This window comes from Neoarius graeffei, chromosome 1 (genome assembly GCF_027579695.1).
Source record: "Neoarius graeffei isolate fNeoGra1 chromosome 1, fNeoGra1.pri, whole genome shotgun sequence".
NCBI lineage: Eukaryota > Metazoa > Chordata > Actinopteri > Siluriformes > Ariidae > Neoarius > Neoarius graeffei.
Genome location: NC_083569.1, coordinates 50,206,822 through 50,224,732, shown reverse-complemented (window position 1 = coordinate 50,224,732; position 17,911 = coordinate 50,206,822). Strand labels below are relative to the sequence as shown.

At 40.4% G+C, this 17,911-nt stretch overlaps 1 protein-coding gene across 5 annotated transcripts in view; it reads left to right on the top strand.

The window, feature by feature from the left end:
* Nucleotides 1-17,911, top strand: part of camk2d1 (calcium/calmodulin-dependent protein kinase (CaM kinase) II delta 1) — a 215,152-nt gene that overhangs the window by 186,490 nt on the left and 10,751 nt on the right. For 2 of the 5 annotated variants that reach the window (XM_060933421.1, XM_060933403.1), the window contains 5 exons: nucleotides 3,462-3,509; nucleotides 4,060-4,108; nucleotides 13,537-13,612; nucleotides 13,704-13,798; nucleotides 16,394-16,625. In XM_060933421.1, the coding sequence (XP_060789404.1) occupies nucleotides 3,462-3,509; nucleotides 4,060-4,108; nucleotides 13,537-13,612; nucleotides 13,704-13,798; nucleotides 16,394-16,625 (500 nt within the window). Of the gene's footprint in view, nucleotides 1-3,461; nucleotides 3,510-4,059; nucleotides 4,109-13,536; nucleotides 13,613-13,703; nucleotides 13,799-16,393; nucleotides 16,630-17,911 lie in introns of those variants that run through there. The other 3 variants (XM_060933431.1, XM_060933411.1, XM_060933441.1) reach the window with 2 other exon arrangements.

Here is a 17,911-nt window from a genome sequence, read left to right as displayed (position 1 = left end):
AGAAATTGAGTTGAGTATGTTAATGCCATTCATCACTTATTTTCAGGTACAGTGTTTTGCAAAAGTATTCATTCCCTCCCCCCTCGTGTTTGTCCTGTTTTGTCTACAAGCTGGAATTAAAATGGATTTTTGGAGGGTTAGTACCGTTTGATTTACACAACAAGCCTACAACGTTAAAGGTGAAAATTGTTGTTTTATTGTGACACAATAATTAAGATGGATAAACAGAAATCTGGCGTATGCATAGGTATTCACCCCCCAATCAATACTTTGTAGAGCCACCTTTCGCTGCAATTACAGCTGCAAGTCTCTTGGGGTATGTCTCTATTAGCTTAGCACATCTAGCCACTGGGATTTTTGCCCATTCCTCAAGGCAAAACTGCTCCAACTCCTTCAAGTTAGATGGGTTGCGTTGGCATACAGCAATCTTCAAGTTATGCCACAGATTCTCAATTGGATTGAGGTCTGGGCTTTGACTAGGCCATTCCAAGACATTTAAATGTTTCCCTTTAAACCACTCCAGTGTAGCTTTAGCAGTATGTTTAGGGTCATTCTCCTGCTGGAACGTGAACCTTCGTCCCAGTCTCAAACCTCTGGCTGACTCAAACAGGTTTTCCTCCAGAATTGCCCTGTATTTAATGCCATCCATCTTTCCTTCAGTCCTGACCAGCTTTCCTGTCCCTGCAGATGAAAAATATCCCCACAGCATGATGCTGCCACCACCATGCTTCACTGTAGGAATGGTGTTCTCAGGGTGTTGGGTTTGCTCCACACATGGCGTTTCCCATGATGGCCAAAAAGATCAATTTTAGTCTCATTTGACCAGAGAATCTTCTTCCATGTGTTTCGGGAGTCTGCCACATGCTGTTGGGCAAACTCCAAATGTGTTTTCTTAAGCAATGTCTTTTTTCTGGCCACTCTTCCATAAAGCCCCACTCTGTGGAGTGTACGGCTTAAAGTGGTCCTATGGACAGATACTCCCATCTCCACTGTGGATCTTTGCAGCTCCTTCAGTGTTATCTTTGGTGTCTTTGTTGCATCTCTGATTAATGCCCTCCTTGCCCGGTCTGTGAGTTTTGGTTGGCGGCCTTCTCTTGTCAGGTTTGTAGTGGTGCCATATTCTTTCCATTTTGCTATAATGGATTTAATGGCGCTCCCTGGGATATTCAAAGTTTGGGATATTTTTTATAACCCAACCCTGATCTATACTTCTCCACAACTTTGTCTCTGACCTGTTTGGAGGCTCCTTGGTTTTCATGTTGCTTACTTAGTAGTGTTGCAGAGTCAGGGTCCTTCCAGAACAGGCTGATTTATACAGACGTAACAGATCATGTGACACATTGATTGCACACAAGTGGATCTTAAATCAACTAATTATGTGACTGATGAAGTGAATTGGTTGGAGCAGCTCTTATTTAGGGGTTTCATATGAAAGGGGGTGAATACCTATGCACACTCCAGATTTCTGGGTTTTTTGTTGTTTTGTTTTTCATCTTAATTTTTGTTTGTGTAACAATAAAAAAAAATCTGCAAATCAAATGGTGCTAACCCGCCAAAAATCCATTTTAATTCCATCTTGTAATGCAACAAAACAGGACAAACACCAAGGGGGATGAATACTTTTGCAGGACACTGTATCATATTATCTTCACGTATTTGTAGTCACCTATTTGTATGTTTTTCATGATCATGGTGTGGCTCCAACCTTCCACTGTACAGTCCAGTTTCTTTGGAAAACCACATGTTCGTGTCACATTTTATTTAGTCAGGTATGCTCCAGCTCGCTCTACTGGAACTGCGATCACTAAATGCCACAGACTTTCTCAGTGCTGCATTGTGTTACAGTACTTATGTCTCATAGATAGGGAATATGCCTGAGTTTTTGTTCCAGATAACCAGCAACGTTTCACCCTGCTGATGTGTCCCAGATGCATGTAGTTTTACTGTAAGCAGGATTTTTACAGCTTGTGATTAGAATACTTCCTCCGACCTCATAACTAATATTTAGAGAAGCTGTCTTTATGGGATGTGTAAATAACACTCAGGTCCTGATCTGTATTTATTTAAGATTGCTAACTTGTCCTTGACAAACATACATTGTAGCCTTAAAGCCGAGCAAACATTGGACAGTATTAGAAATTGTATTTGATGACGGCTTACACTACATGATTGAACTGCCTGTGCTGGATCACGTAAATCTACTAATTTAATGCTCACGCTCTACAATTTCTGATGGCTCAATGTACTTGTCTGACAGCTCCGCCAAAGATCATTTGAGTCGTTAATTGGACATTATGACTCATTCACACTGCACACTGTCACACACTAGTTTCTGATCACTAAATCAGGTTTAAAGGAGAACTGAAGGCAAATTTTTTCTATTATCAAAATTCTATTTATCTCATTTTATTAAATATACATAGGAATGCATTTTTGATAGTCCCTGCTATAGCAAGTTATGAGTGTTTGAAATATGCTCTGTAATATATCAGTCCATATGTCAAAGCGACGGCCGTAAACGAGATTCGTTGAGACCTGTGCGAGACATCGTAGGACGGAAGTAAAACGTAAGCGGAAATCAGTGACCAACATCTGCCAACGCTGTCAAAAGACACGCGCGCCCTCCTTCGAATGCTGACGTAATCAAGCCGGAAGTTTTGTTTGTTTTGATAGCAATCAGGAAAGTTTGAAAAAAAGTAGGCAGTAATCGTCATTGAAACTCATTTTTGTGCAATATTTCGTTTGGAAAACAGTTTTCAAAATGGCGGCACTGACACCTGGCTGACACTTCACGTTTCGAAGTCTCGCACAAGTCTCGTGAAGATCGCGTGGATAAGCGACGCCTGCCGTGGACCAAACGAACTAAATTCAACACGGCTAAAAACCGAAAAGGCCGATAAGTATAATATTTAATCGCAATTAGATGCCAATACGAGTCACGATATAAGGTTACTGAAACCGAAAACGTAATTGAATAACGCGTTAATTAAGAACTAAAGCAAGTTTAAAAATGACTTCAGTTCTCCTTTAATAAACTGCTTTGAATCATAGTGTCCATCTGGCTTCATTTTAGCATATTGTAGTCATGACGTATTCCTGCTTTCTTCATAATTTTTCTTCTGTAGTATCTTCTCCTAAAGACCATCAAGCATACAGTACTTGAATTTGGTATCACATATATGTGTATATATATATATATATATATATATATATATGTATATGTATGTGTGTGTGTGTGTGTGTTTTTTTTCTAAACTGGCTATTAAATAGCCGCTAATGCAATTTGGATAATGCTTTAAGTTTTTTATTAGTAATTAACATCCTCCCCCAGTCCAATGCAGAACAAAGCAATGCTTGGTGACCTTTACACTTTCATATTCTATGTACGAGAATGCAATCTCCCATTCTGTCTCCCTGATCCTCTTGATTCTCTTCCTTTTCTCTCTGCACCTCTTGATCAGGAGCCTCAAACTACTGTTATCCACAATCCACCTGACGGAAACAAGGTATTATGTATATAAACCGGTTTGCTAGGATCAAGCTTGCTACATCGTGAATTGCACTTAAAGACTTCACTGGTTTAATGACTTTAAGGGCTGGCAAGACCTGTTTCTGTCCTAAATCCATTAGCACTGCCTCATTATTAGAAGCTGCTGAGCAGAACAACAGATTTTTCAACATAGGATGAAATGTATCATTATCCACTAATGTATCTTGAATGCTGTGCATGCCCGTGTTGTACCATACATCGTGGTTTCTAACTTGCGTGGTAGTGGTAACGCTGAGACTTTTCAGCACATTTCCTGCATGTCCGTAAGCTTTTGTGCATGGGGTGTGTATTTTTATGGAAGGTGTTTAAAGGGTTTGTTCATATGTTTGCGGGAGATGCAGATAAATAATAAAAGGTCTCTTCACGTTTTCTCATGATGAGACAAATTGCATCAAGGGTACTAAACTATATTTGAGCAACATGATGTTTTGAAATGATCCTTACTGAACCAACATGTTAATTTACGTACTGTGGATCCATGTTAAATTCATATGGATGTTCCTCTTCAGGAATCCTCAGAGAGCGCCAACACCACCATAGAAGATGAGGATGTGAGAGGTATGGCAAATCCCACACATTACACACTTTCGTCAGCAGAGTGGACTTTCCGTTCTTAATTTCGTTCAGTCCGTTTAATAATCATCAGTGACGACCATCTTCGCATTCAGCAGCTTGGTCTGTTTATTCCTGAGCTCACCACTGATCTCTTTTTGGCTGTGATCACAGCTAACTCTGTTTAGCCAATTTTAATGCAGAAATGAGTTCGACTGACTGATTAAAGGTTACAATTTGAGTGTTACTATTTAAAGTTGGAGTAATTTTACTATTCAGGGCGATTTCAGTGTGTAAACTGGTGTTTAACTGTCTACAAAGCCAGTTGGTTGGTGGCACAGCTTTCATTACATTAGCTTTCAGTTCACTGGATCAGTAGGTATGTTTTATATGAACCTATGGGTCAGGGTTAAGTAGAGTGCTTAACTTCTCATACACATTTAACCTTATAAATGTGAAAGATTTTAGCGAATGAATTATTTGTGCGACTCTCTTTTAAATTTTTTTTTTTAAGTGTGCGTAGTTGTATTGCATAATGGCCTGACCATGCTTGAATTGCAGACATACCGAAAGCATATCACTGTCTCCCTTTACTGTGAAGCAGCCTATTAAAAAGACACAAGGCTTCCTGGTGCTTATTCACAAGGAAGTGTTCCCTGTTCAGTCCTTATCTGACTCCCTGTCTGATACTTTTGTTTTTTTCTTTCACTGCTCCTGCAGTCATTATGAAACTGTATTAAAATCGGCCTCAAGGAGCGAGCATGTGTGTGTGAGAGAGAATGATTTTCATCGGGCTTTACTCTCTGTCAGCTCATTAGTGAATTGTCTCTGCAATCTGCTGTCCAACAAAGCAGTTACCATCTCCTGATGGTTACAGCCTGACCCTTTCACAGAAGAGCAAAAAAGAAATCCAATTTTTTTGGAATCATATTTTTACCTCGCCCGGGACAGATTCCACCAGGGGGCAAGGTATTGTTTTCAGTGTGGTTTGTTTGTTTGTCTTTTTCTTTCTTTTTTTTCTTGTTAATGATATTACGGGGGTGGCGCGGTGGTGTAGTGGTTAGCACTGTCGCCTCACAGCAAGAAGGTTCTGGGTTCGAGCCCCGTGGCCAGCGAGGGCCTTTCTGTGCGGAGTTTGCATGTTCTCCCCGTGTCCGCGTGGGTTTCCTCCGGGTGCTCCGGTTTCCCCCACAGTCCAAAGACATGCAGGTTAGGTTAACTGGTGACTCTAAATTGAGCGTAGGTGTGAATGTGAGTGTGAATGGTTGTCTGTGTCTATGTGTCAGCCCTGTGATGACATGGCGACTTGTCCAGGGTGTACCCCGCCTTTCGCCCGTAGTCAGCTGGGATAGGCTCCAGCTTGCCCGCGACCCTGTAGAACAGGATAAAGCGGCTACAGATAATAGATGGATGGATGATATTACGGGAAAACGGCTGGACCAATCTTCATGAAATGTTCAGGATATATGGGCACTGGTCTCAAATAGAACCTCCAACATTTTGAGAGTCATCCAGTCAAGGTCACCAAAAAGTTCAAAATCATTTTTTGCGATATCTTCCTTCATATTTATTCAGATGTGTTCTGATTGGCTGAGAGCATTACGGTGTGTTCTGATTGGCTGACAGCAGTACGGTATGCGAATAAGAATCGGAATCAGAACCATGTTTATTGGCCAAGTATGTTCACACGCAAGGTCAAACTCAAGGTCACCAAAAAGGTCCGAATTGTTTTTTCACGATATCTTCCTTCATATTCATCATAAGTGCTACCAGGCGAGGTTTGTTTTGCCTGGCAACACTTGGTTTTTTTTTTTCTTGCTTTTGTTTTTGGCAAAGCTGATGTTGGTGAAATTAACATATGCTGTGGCACATATTTGCAAAAATGCTTTAGAAAGCTGAAAGTCATTAAAGAATTGATAGGTTGTCTACCTGTCTCTTTCCCTGGGAAACTGTTTAGTCTTGGGATTGAGCTCTGATGTGATCTGATGTCTGCGTTATTCTCAGTGTTGGACTGTTTTGTTTGGTGAGTTGCTTAATATGAGGGTAGGTCATTTTTAGAAGCGTTTGTTTTGTTATCTTTCTTGAAATTCTTTCCATAACCTGACAGCAATGAATAAGTCAAATGCTTTGACCAAAAAAAGTCATCTGGAGCAGTTGTAAGGCTGTTTAAAGCCTGCCCAATCATTTCACTCGGTCCAAATGAAAGGATTCGATGGCCTACCTGCCTGTCCACCTGCGTGCACTCTGTTTGTGCACTCATTGTGCATGACTGGAGTCTTCCACAAGGCTTGGCGGACATATTGCAAACGTATTGCTAAAAGGTAGCGAGCTAGTTGACAGCTGTCAGTATTAGCAATAGCCATATTCAAGGTTTAGTTTCATGATGAAAATATTAGGTGTTTTCTTATATGTGAATGAGACATGAGGTAGTTGGATATGTCAAGAACACACTATGCACTCCACAAAACCCAACCACCCTCCACGCCCCCTCCACCCCCTACGCACTCTCTCATGGACTCATCCTCCAGCAGTAGTCAGGCAGTACGCGTTCATGTGTTTTAGAGGAGTGGCTTTGGAGGGAGGGCAGAAGGGATGGGGTGGAATCTTTCAATTGGATTCTTTCAAAATCTAGCTTACTTTTGCTGGTTTCTCCAGAACTCCCTACTACCCTAGCTTTAACGAGTAATGCACTTAAATAGTTGACTCGTAAATAGAAGAAGCCTTTATTTGTCACATGCACACTCAAGCACAGTGAAATTCCTCTCTCCATTTAACCCATTTGAAGCAGTGAACACATGTATGTACACACACACACACACACACACACAAGTGAGCAATGAGTGCACACATACCCAGAGCAGTGGGCAGCTATACTACAGCACCCAGGGAACAGTTGGGGGTTAGGAGCCTTGCTCAAGGGCACTTCAGCCCATGTCTTTGGACTGTGGGGGAAACCGGAGCAAACCCATGTCGACACGGGGAGAACATGCAAACTCCAACCCTGTCAGCTGCTGGGCTCGAACCCAGAACCTTCTTGCTTTGAGGTGACAGTGCTAACCGCTCCCAAGTGGTGCAGCAGAAAAGAATATTTCAAAAATGTAACGCCCATCCATAATCAAGTGTGTGTACGAGAAAAAAATTGGCCCTGCTCGCTGAGTGGGAGTAATGGCTTTACTCTTTCCCCTGTCAATCAACTTGACACTAAATAATTGTGGCTGTTAGTGAGCTTGTGTATGTGGAAGAGGGCAGATTGCACTTTTCTCCAAGTGTGTTCGGCTGCCCTGAGTGGAGAAAAAACAAACAAAAAACCCCAACAAATAGATGGAATTGAACGAAAGCATGTGCTCACCCTCAGTTTTGAGCCAAACGACCAGACTTGGAGAAAATGGGGTAATAAGACAATATGGGGAGGTTGATACAGGTTTAACACTGTGTTCTCTGGTCATTTCATCCTCTAGTGATGATCACAGATGACCAGCAGATTCCCAATACAACACCAAGCTAAATACATCTGCAAATTAACTGGCTGGACATACAGTTCATCCAGGAGAAGTCCCCAACTAAACAAACCATAAGCCTTGACTCAGGAAAGCCTGTGTTGAAACTGTAAATTTCCCTTTTTAAACTAAAAGCACTGGAAACATTCGAAAAGAGTTGGAAAATCAGTCTAGATCCTAAAATGTTGGGAAAATCCCTACGACCTTACACATTTTAAAAGATAAAAGCTTTGAAATGGTCATAGTAGGAAGTAAAGTATGCAAAATTGACCATATTCTTTTTGCATTTTTCTCCTGTTCCTTCTGAGTTTGTGTTTTCAGCAAATTCCTTGAAAGCAAACTATGTTAATGACTTTATAATGATACATTCCCACTCATTCAAATACTTTCTTTTTCCTTCACCTTACACTTTTACTGTTGTTTTATCCCTTCACCTTTATTCCACGTACAATTGTATGCACATAAATCCACTTGCCCGCATACCTTTTGACCACAACCCCATACGTCGCCCTCGCATTCCTGATTTGTCTGACAAGTGCACCACCTGCTGGATGCTACTAGAACCTACAAGTGCAAGCACTCTTCCTCCCGTTCCTCCTCTTCCTGCTCTTCCTCTATCTGGTGCCTCCCTGGCACATGGCCGGGAACAGAGGAGTGCTGTAGCTACATACTCAAACTGCTCCCGGTTGTTTCTTTGTGAGTCTCCCTCTCTGCTTTTCTGGTGTTTCTCAGTATGAACTCCATAGCAAGTTGTGGTCAGTGCTTTAACCTTGAGCCCCCTCTCAAACAACCTCAACCACTTCACCATCCCAGTGTAAGTGGCACCGGGACGAGTGCACAAGAATTCACACAGCTGTGAGCAGATTAGTTGGAATACTGATGATTTAATAACCTTTTTAAAGATTTTTTTGGGCTTTTTTCACCTTTATTATTGTATAGGACAGTGCAGAGACAGGAAATGGGCGGGAGAGAGAGACGGGGAGGGATCGGGAAATGACCTTGGGCCGGAATCGAACCCGGCTCCCCGGATTTATGGTATGGCGCCTTATCCACCTGAGCCACGACGCCCCCGATTTAATAACCTTTAAGTGTAAAGATTCTTTGGATTTAGGGTCAATTTAAAATTTATAGCAAAACACTCAGGACTGTTTCAAAAGTGTAAGCATAAAATTTGGAGTTTGTTATTTAACAGTTATTCGCCAAAGGCTCGGTGAATATCGGTGATTATTATACGTACAGGATAAAGCCCTGCACTCCCGCGGGACCCGACGCAAAGCAGTGCGGCGCGGGACAAATTTTGAAAGCTCATTGCGGGCGCGGGCGGGAGGGGGAGTGCACAATGCGGGTGCAGGCGGGAGAGGTGATGAGCTGCAGTCCCGCTAACTAAAAACGTGTTTAAAATAAAATTTATAAATTATTAATTTATGTCTATCGTATATAATTTGTGCTGGATATTTTATTTGGCATTAATAAAAACATTTTAAGATGCCTAAATTTGCGGACGTGGTCTAATCTCGCGTACGTTTCCGATTCCTTTCTGCTCTTCCGTGTTTGGGATCAACGATCATGGCAGAAGAGCAGAGCTCCTCTAGTGAAGCTCACAGTGCTTCAGAAGCAAGTGCTGCTTTAAAAAGAGGTACATTTACCATTAAAAAGTCAAGAGTATTAGTCCTAAGTATTAAAAAGTATTTAAAAAAGTATTAAAAAGTATTAACTAGTATTAAAAAGGACTGTGTATCGCACAGATTGTTCAATTTAAAGCGAGAAATAGACAGTGTATAATCTGAGGAGCTGGTTGTGGTTGCGCAGCACTTCATATGAGAGGAGAATGAAATTGCGGTTGGAATCATAACGCCACAGACTCGGAAGTGGGAGTGCGAGTGCGCAAAGCGAGAGCTGTCAATCAAAGCGAGAGCTGTCAATCATGAGCGCATGCAGCACTCAACTTGGAATGTGTCAGCAGAATGTCAGAGTCTAAACAATAAACTTACAATAAATGAAGGATCGGTCAGTGGAGAGCTCAGCTAAGCTCAGCATGTTTAATTCCCCAAGCCAATGACAAGAACTTTCGTGAGAAATAACGCGAACGTCTGCATCATGCGGGATTTGCGGGCGGGAGTGGGACAAAATGGCAGGCGGGAGCGGGACTGAAAATCATAATTCTTTGCGGGAGCGGGCGGGAGCGGGACTGCGCAATGCGGGAGCGGGACTGAAAATTCTGTCCCGCGCAGACCTCTAGTACAGGACCCTTTTTTGATGGAATAAAAACATGTGTTCTATTCCCTTCTAGTGGGTGTCATTCATTTTGTCTGAGAGCATGCAATTATTGTTATCATATCACTTATCCTACGTGTATTACGCCACTCTACCCAATGGAGAATGAGTGTTGAATATGGTTTACGATATTTCATGGCTGTCAAGGCAACATGACATCACACGTCGGAGCTGATGCAAATATTCAATGAGAACAAAGAAAGCTTTGTTCGCTGGTGGTGCCCGCAGCAAACTGTTGCAGTGAATTGAAAATGGTGTAAGATACATATTACAAGTAACCCTACTGTTCTTAACTTTTTTTGTAAAATCTATAATTGTTCCATCGTATGTGTACATATAATAATAATAATAATAATAATAATAATAATAATAATAATATTGGCTGGATTTTTTTTCATGGTATATCAGATATATTCCATTCAGCTAGCATGATATTGAACTCGTCTTCAACTCGTTCAATATCATGCTAGCTGAATGGAATATATCTGATATACTATGAAAAAAAAGCCAGTCAATATTATTTAGATAATAACCAAGACAAAGTCGAGGTTATTATTCACTGATATTCACTGAACCTGAGGTGGATAATTGTATTAGTATAAATACACAGGTGATTATTGAAAAAAAAATTGTATTAAAATTTTTTTTTTTAAATTTCAAAAGCAGCATGCAAATGGAATAATGGCTCGGCACAGACTTGTCACTTATCTGTGCCGACTCACATAAAATACTTTGTTTTGAAATCGATAAAATAAATCACAGTTCCACCTTCCCTTTGAATAGTTTTAGACCAAACTTTGTAGCATCTTTAGTGCTTTTAGGAACAGCATTTTCTTTCATCATTTGTAATTCTTCCTCATTTACGGTAACAAAGCGATTGGCCACCATTTTGCCGAGTCGCTCGAGGTGATTATTGAGAAATAGTCAGAATTTCTCGACCAATCAGCACATATGATTTTTTTTCTATAATCACCTGTGTATTGATACTAATGGTTATTATAGATTTGTGGTTTTTTACACCATCATTTATTAGTATCTTATCTTCATTTATTTTAAGCAAAACCTAACCAGCAAACGCAGTGACGTGAGATGTGCTGTTAGTCAGGTGAATGTGTTCTAGCAGTGCGTGCTAGTGGTGGACGTCCAAATCACACCACTCACAGACTTGTGCAGTGTTGCAATAATGTGCTCAGTGATGTGTGTTGGGATTCAGAGCTTTAGAGTAAATGCTTACTGGTGACTCAAAGGGTTTTAGTACACAAATAAATTTTTTTGTAACTTGTATTTATTTTTGTTATCTGTCTTTTTTTTTAAACACATTAAGACGTGAAATACATTACTGATACTTTCATGGTATTAGTACTGCTTGTGAAAATCTAAAATCATTCCCAGGACTTTACTGATGTGCTATTATGTGTACATGGATTAAGCTTATCTTGTACTGAAGCACATTGTTTAAGATGCTTGTAAAGGCCTTTTCAGGAAATTTCTGGAATCTTCTCAGTTCGAATGCCGTCTGTTGGTTCTCCTGTGCATCAATATTTCTAGGCATGCGTTTGCCTACCTAGTCATTAATATTAACATACGGGATTTCCTAAAAGTCTCTATACATAGAGGAAATTAATGTTTTATCAAAATGTAACGTTTTCTTTATCTATTTTCTTTGTAAGCACAGTCGTCTCTCCCACTCATGATGGACTTGTGTTAACATATCTGATATTCTTTGAATGCTGTCGCCATGCACATGCTTTCAATACATCCTTCTTTTGTCAAAGGCATTTTTAAAGGTGACGTACCCCTTTTCCATAAGCTGACACAGTTCACTGAGGTCTTAATGAAATGTCTGTGACATGCTTTGGTCAAAATATCACAAGCACCACAGTCCCCTTCGCACCCTGTCTAAACAGCCCTGTTCAAAACGGCCTGTTCCTTTAAATGATAATGAGCCACTGCTCACCCCGCCCCCATCTTCCGCCAGCCAATCAGGTAGCACTTTCCTCATGTATGTTCATTCTCAAAGTCAGTTCTGAAGCCATGATTGGAAATACTCCGATGAGGGGGTGGGATCATCCTAATGAGCTCTGCTTGTGACACAGAAAGGGGAGTCAGATCTGAACGGCTTGTTGAAGCTCATGTTTTCTGAAATAGGAGCCCAAAAGAAACTGACTGCGTATCTTATTTTAGAGTTTGTAGGTTGGTAGAAATTCCAGATACCCAGGTGTATGTACTCAAAGGCTGGGGGGGTACACTACCGTTCAAAAGTTTGGGGTCACTTTGAAATGTCCTTATTTTTGAAAGACAAGCACTGTTCTTTTCAATGAAGCTCACTTTAAACTAATCAGAAATGCACTCTATACATTGCTAATGTGGTAAATGACTATTCTAGCTGCAAATGTGTGGTTTTTGGTGCAATATCTCCATAGGTGTATAGAGGCCCATTTCCAGCAACTCTCACTCCAGTGTTCTAATGGTACAATGTGTTTGCTCATTGCCTCAGAAGGCTAATGGAGGATTAGAAAACCCTTGTACAATCATGTTAGCACAGCTGAAAACAGTTGAGCTCTTTAGAGAAGCTATAAAACTGACCTTCCTTTGAGCAGATTGAGTTTCTGGAGCATCACATTTGTGGGGTCGATTAAATGCTCAAAATGGCCAGAAAAATGTCTCGACTATATTTTCTATTCATTTTACAACTTATGGTGGTAAATAAAAGTGTGACTTTTCATGGAAAACACAAAATTGTCTGGGTGACCCCAAACTTTTGAACAGTAGTGTAAGTTTTTCATAATAGGCCCCCTTTATAAGCTATCTCAGGAAAAAATATTTATTATATGAAATAAGTCTAAAAAATTTTGGGAGCGATTTGCTAAAAAAGTGTTCATTTTCCCATATTTATGGAGACTTTTGTAACAACCTGTAGTGCTGAAATGCAGCCGTTTTCCTACACACCCACTCGATTTGAGTGTTTCTGCAATGGACCTCTGTTGGTTGTTTGTGAATTTGCAAATTTGGGTCATTTGCCTAGATTTCACTCGTGCCCCGTGTATGTGTTTACAGCCTCCATGGGCCTGGAAGCACAGCAAATATTTTTAGGTGCTGCCAAATGTTATTGTAACGTCTCTCTCTCTCATTATAATCACGAGGACTTAATGACGAGCAGAATAAATATGAACAGTTAAGCACACACACACACTTTTTCTAAGAGATCACAGTGTATGGCCATCATGTTGTGCGCTCCTGAACAATATTTAAGTATCTTAGTGTATTTTATGTTTTTCTATTTTCCTTTACTTTAGTCTTGCTCACCATTCATTACCCTTTTAAGTGTTTTTGGAAGGTTTTTCTTTTCCTAATACACTTTTGCAAACCACATTCATAATTATTTATAATACTAATGCTCAAAGGGGTGTAACTAATTTATATTAATGGCCTTTTGATGAACATAAGTTAAGATTAATACAGTATATACAAAATATATTCAGGAATAAAGCTTAAACACAGTGTGCTTGTTTTGTAGAGCCATCAGTTACTTTGGTGTGTATGCAATTACATAATCCGACATCTCATGCATTGCTATCGGGTTTTTGTTGTTGCTTTTTTTTTTTTAAACCCAAAAGCCATTTTGACATTTTCACACCAACCTGTCACTCGTTTTCTCTTCAGCACGGAAGCAGGAGATTATCAAAGTGACTGAGCAGCTGATCGAGGCCATCAACAATGGAGATTTTGAAGCTTATACGTGAGTACATTTTCTCTCCATCAGATCATTGTGATTACAGCTGTCCATTCATGTAGTAAAATGGTTTCTGTTCCCTGTTTATGATTGACAGCAAAATCTGTGACCCTGGACTGACTTCTTTTGAACCTGAGGCTCTGGGGAACCTGGTGGAGGGAACAGACTTCCACAGGTTCTACTTTGAGAACTGTAAGCCATCATTGAATAGTTTGTGTTAAAGCAAAGTACAGTGGAGTGCAAAAGGGCACCTGTTCTAGTCTTTTGTTAAACAGTGCCAGTATGTCCAACGTAGCTAAAGTTAGTAAGTCTTGGTTAGCAAGCTCAAGAGTTTGTATTCAGTGATTATGCTCTTTTTATTTATTTATTTATTTATTTATTTAAAAATTATAAATGAAACTATCAGTGATCATTTTCATGAAAAGGAAAATCTGACCTTTTGTACAAAGGAGTTCGCGTAGCAAATATCTGATTGACTTAATGTTAATTTGTGACCTAGAAATTATGCAGATACTTCCATATTCTCATCTCATCTCATTATCTGTAGCCGCTTTATCCTGTTCTACAGGGTCGCAGGCAAGCTGGAGCCTATCCCAGCTGACTACGGGCGAAAGGCGGGGTACACCCTGGACAAGTCGCCAGGTCATCACAGGGCTGACACAGAGACACAGACAACCATTCACACTCACTTTCACACCTACGCTCAATTTAGAGTCACCAGTTAACCTAACCTGCATGTCTTTGGACTGTGGGGGAAACCGGAGCACCCGGAGGAAACCCACGTGGACACGGGGAGAACATGCAAACTCCGCACAGAAAGGCCCTCGTCGGCCACGGGGCTCAAACCCAGACCTTCTTGCTGTGAGGCGGCAGCGCTAACCACTACACCACCGTGCCGCCCCTATGTAACAATATATTGTCCAAAAATAAATCGCGATACAAATTTGACTATTGGAATCGATTAAATTTAAAAAAAAGTGTTGCCAGGCAAAACAAACCTCACCCAACAGCACTTATTTTATACCTATATGTTGATAATGGTAATATTTCTCAATCATCAGCCCTTCGGTTATAGTCCTATGAAAATCCATGACCTTGAGTTTGACATTTCAAAGTCATTCAGGGTCAAAGGTCATGGCAGCAACTGAAAGCCCATATGGGACGACTTATATGTTGATAATGGTAAACATCTGGCTATCATGAACCATTTTCAAGTTATAGCCCTTTGAAAACCCATGACCTTGAGTTTGACCTTTCAGGGTCACTCAAGGTCAAAGATCATGGTGCCAAATGAAAGGCCATATGGGAGTTCCTATATGCTCACAATAATAAACATCTGTCTATCGGCAACTGTTTTTTAGTTATAATGGAAAATGTTATTTTGATCGAAAGGTGGACCTTTCCGGTGACCTTGACCTTCACCTTGACCCAATTACCCCCAAAATTTAATCAGGTAATCTACAAACCATTGCCTACCTACCCTGCAAATTTGAGGTCAATCAGTGCAACCGTCTAGACGCTAGATTGTTAACAGACAGACACGCAAACAAATAAACGAACCACACTGATTACAATACCTCACCCCACTTACTCTGTCGCGGGCGAGGTAAAAACAAAACATGATTATTATCAAGCTGCATAATCTTAGTTTTTTCAAGCTGTAACTGTGATGTTTAGACAGCAGAGGGCGCAATAAACTACAATAGTGGGAATACAGGTCACTTTACGCTAGGCGGAAGTAACACAGCTCTAATGCCACTAAAACACACAAACAGATCTAAAATGGGAACGAGCTGTTGTGTGAGTGACTGTATAAATAGATTTAACAAAATTGGAGCTTTCTTTTTGCAGACTGCTGAAAGATAAAGTGAAGAAAAATGGAGATAATACATGTTTATTAAGAAAATATCTTTTTTAATAAAATAATGTAGTTATTATATTTACTTGTATATAATAATAATAATAATAATAATAATTTATTCCAGCCTTTACAAATGTTTATTGCTGGTTATTAAGAAATTGTGACAATGTTTTTCTTTAACAAAATGAATATTGAAGTTGATAAAAAATAGGAAAATCAATGTTACCCTTTTTGGTAATAAAAATATTTTCATTTTTTTCAAAAAATATTGTGTGGGGGGAATCAAATTGTGAACCCAGTATCATGAATTGAATCGAATCGTGGATTGAGTGAATCGTTTCATGCTTTCATTTCTTCGTTTGATTTTTTTCTGCTTATTTGCCGTTTCTTTTTTTTTTTAAATACCTAATTTTCAGTGTGGTCTCAGACTTTTGAACCCCACTGTGTTATGTGTACAAGTTTATCAGACAGTTTACACACACAATCCCATCCCAGTTTGCTGTGAGCCATCAGTGGAAATCAGGAAAACAGCCAGCACATGAAGAATGTGGAGGTTTCCCAGAGCTGGAGAAGGGATTAAAAAATGTCACTTTGTCCAAAAATGGTGAAAACAATAATTAAGACATGGAAGAAACAGACAGGAACATTTCCAAAGAGTCACACAGTGCCAGAGAGATTCGCCTGGAAAAGTTGTTTCGAAGAAAATGGAATAAAAGTTCTGTTCTGTCAAATTTCCAACTCTGACCAGGATACTGTAAACCAGTCATTAAAGAAGAGTGAATGAAAATATCTTTGACTGTTTTACTATTAGTACTTGCTTGTGATAATGAAAGATTAACCTGTTTAGCATTCTTTCATTCATTTATACTGCATAGTCTGATGATAATTCAGCATTCTATTTATTTATTTATCTATCCTGTTTTCAGCTCTCTCCAAAGTCAATAGGCGTACCGTCCACACCATCTTGCTGAACCCTCATGTGCACCTGCTGGGAGAAGACGCTGCCTGTATAGCTTACATCAGACTCACGCAGTACATCGACGCTAACAACATGCCTCGCACCATGCAGTCAGAGGAGACTCGGGTGTGGCATCGCCGTGACAGCAAGTGGCAGAACATTCACTTCCACCGCTCGGGCTCGCCAACCGTGCCCACCAAGTGAGTGTGTGTCAGTGGGTGTGTATGTACTGTATATGAGTAAGGATTTGCTAATGGAACAATAATGGCTGCCAAAACAGGGCAACCACAGCAGCCCAATTTTGACAAGCTATCAAAATATTTTCCCTTCATCCTATAACACATTACTGCTGCTGCTAATTGGTGTTTTCATAACGTATTGCCAGTAACCATAACTCTTATATTTTGCTGTACGTGCTTTAACTAGAAATATTAGGACAAGAAATGACAGCGAATTGTGTGTTTTCATTTGACGTCCGTTCAACTATGACCTAAAAATCAGCATTCGAAAGGATTCCCTGTGAAGTTGATCTAGATTGAGTCTTCGTTTTGTTCCTTAAGTCATTAAAGCATTCATCGTTTTTTTTATTTTTATACATGTAATTTGAATGTGATAAAATATCTCATCTCATCTCATTATCTCTAGCTGCTTTATCCTGTCCTACAGGGTCGCAGGCAAGCTGGAGCCTATCCCAGCTGACTACGGGCGAAAGGCGGGGTACACCCTGGACAAGTCGCCAGGTCATCACAGGGCTGACACATAGACACAGACAACCATTCACACTCACATTCACACCTACGGTCAATTTAGAGTCACCAGTTAACCTAACCTGCATGTCTTTGGACTGTGGGGGAAACCGGAGCACCCGGAGGAAACCCACGCAGACACGGGGAGAACATGCAAACTCCGCACAGAAAGGCCCTCGCTGGCCACTGGGCTCGAACCCAGGACCTTTTTGCTGTGAGGCGACAGCGCTAACCACTACACCACCGTGATAAAATATTAAAGGTGATATTTGACGCAACTCGCTGTTTGTCGTCCAGAGCTGAAAGCAGTTCCTCGACTTAAAAATGTACAAAACTGATAACCAGGAGACGTGGTGGGATTTGAGGCGATAATTTCAATGCTTCGGTGCAGTTCCTAGACCAGGCTTACACGATGTCATGCTTTCACTGGTATTGGTCAAGCGAAACGCACCATATTGCGTGAAGATCTTTGCTGGTCTTCGTATCGATGGGTAAATAACAGCTACATCTACATAACAAATGAATGTTTTTATATCGATTTTTTTTTATACTTGGAACTCTGTTTATGCAAAATCCTTGCTGGTCAGTGTTGAAATTAATGATGAAAGTGTTTGATTAATGGCTGTGTTTGATGCACACGCTTTTAAAATCGCTCCACACCACCTGGAACATGTCTCTAATGCGCAATTTAAAAAAAAGAAAAAAACTCCACCAAACCCTGAGACTCATCACTCTTACAA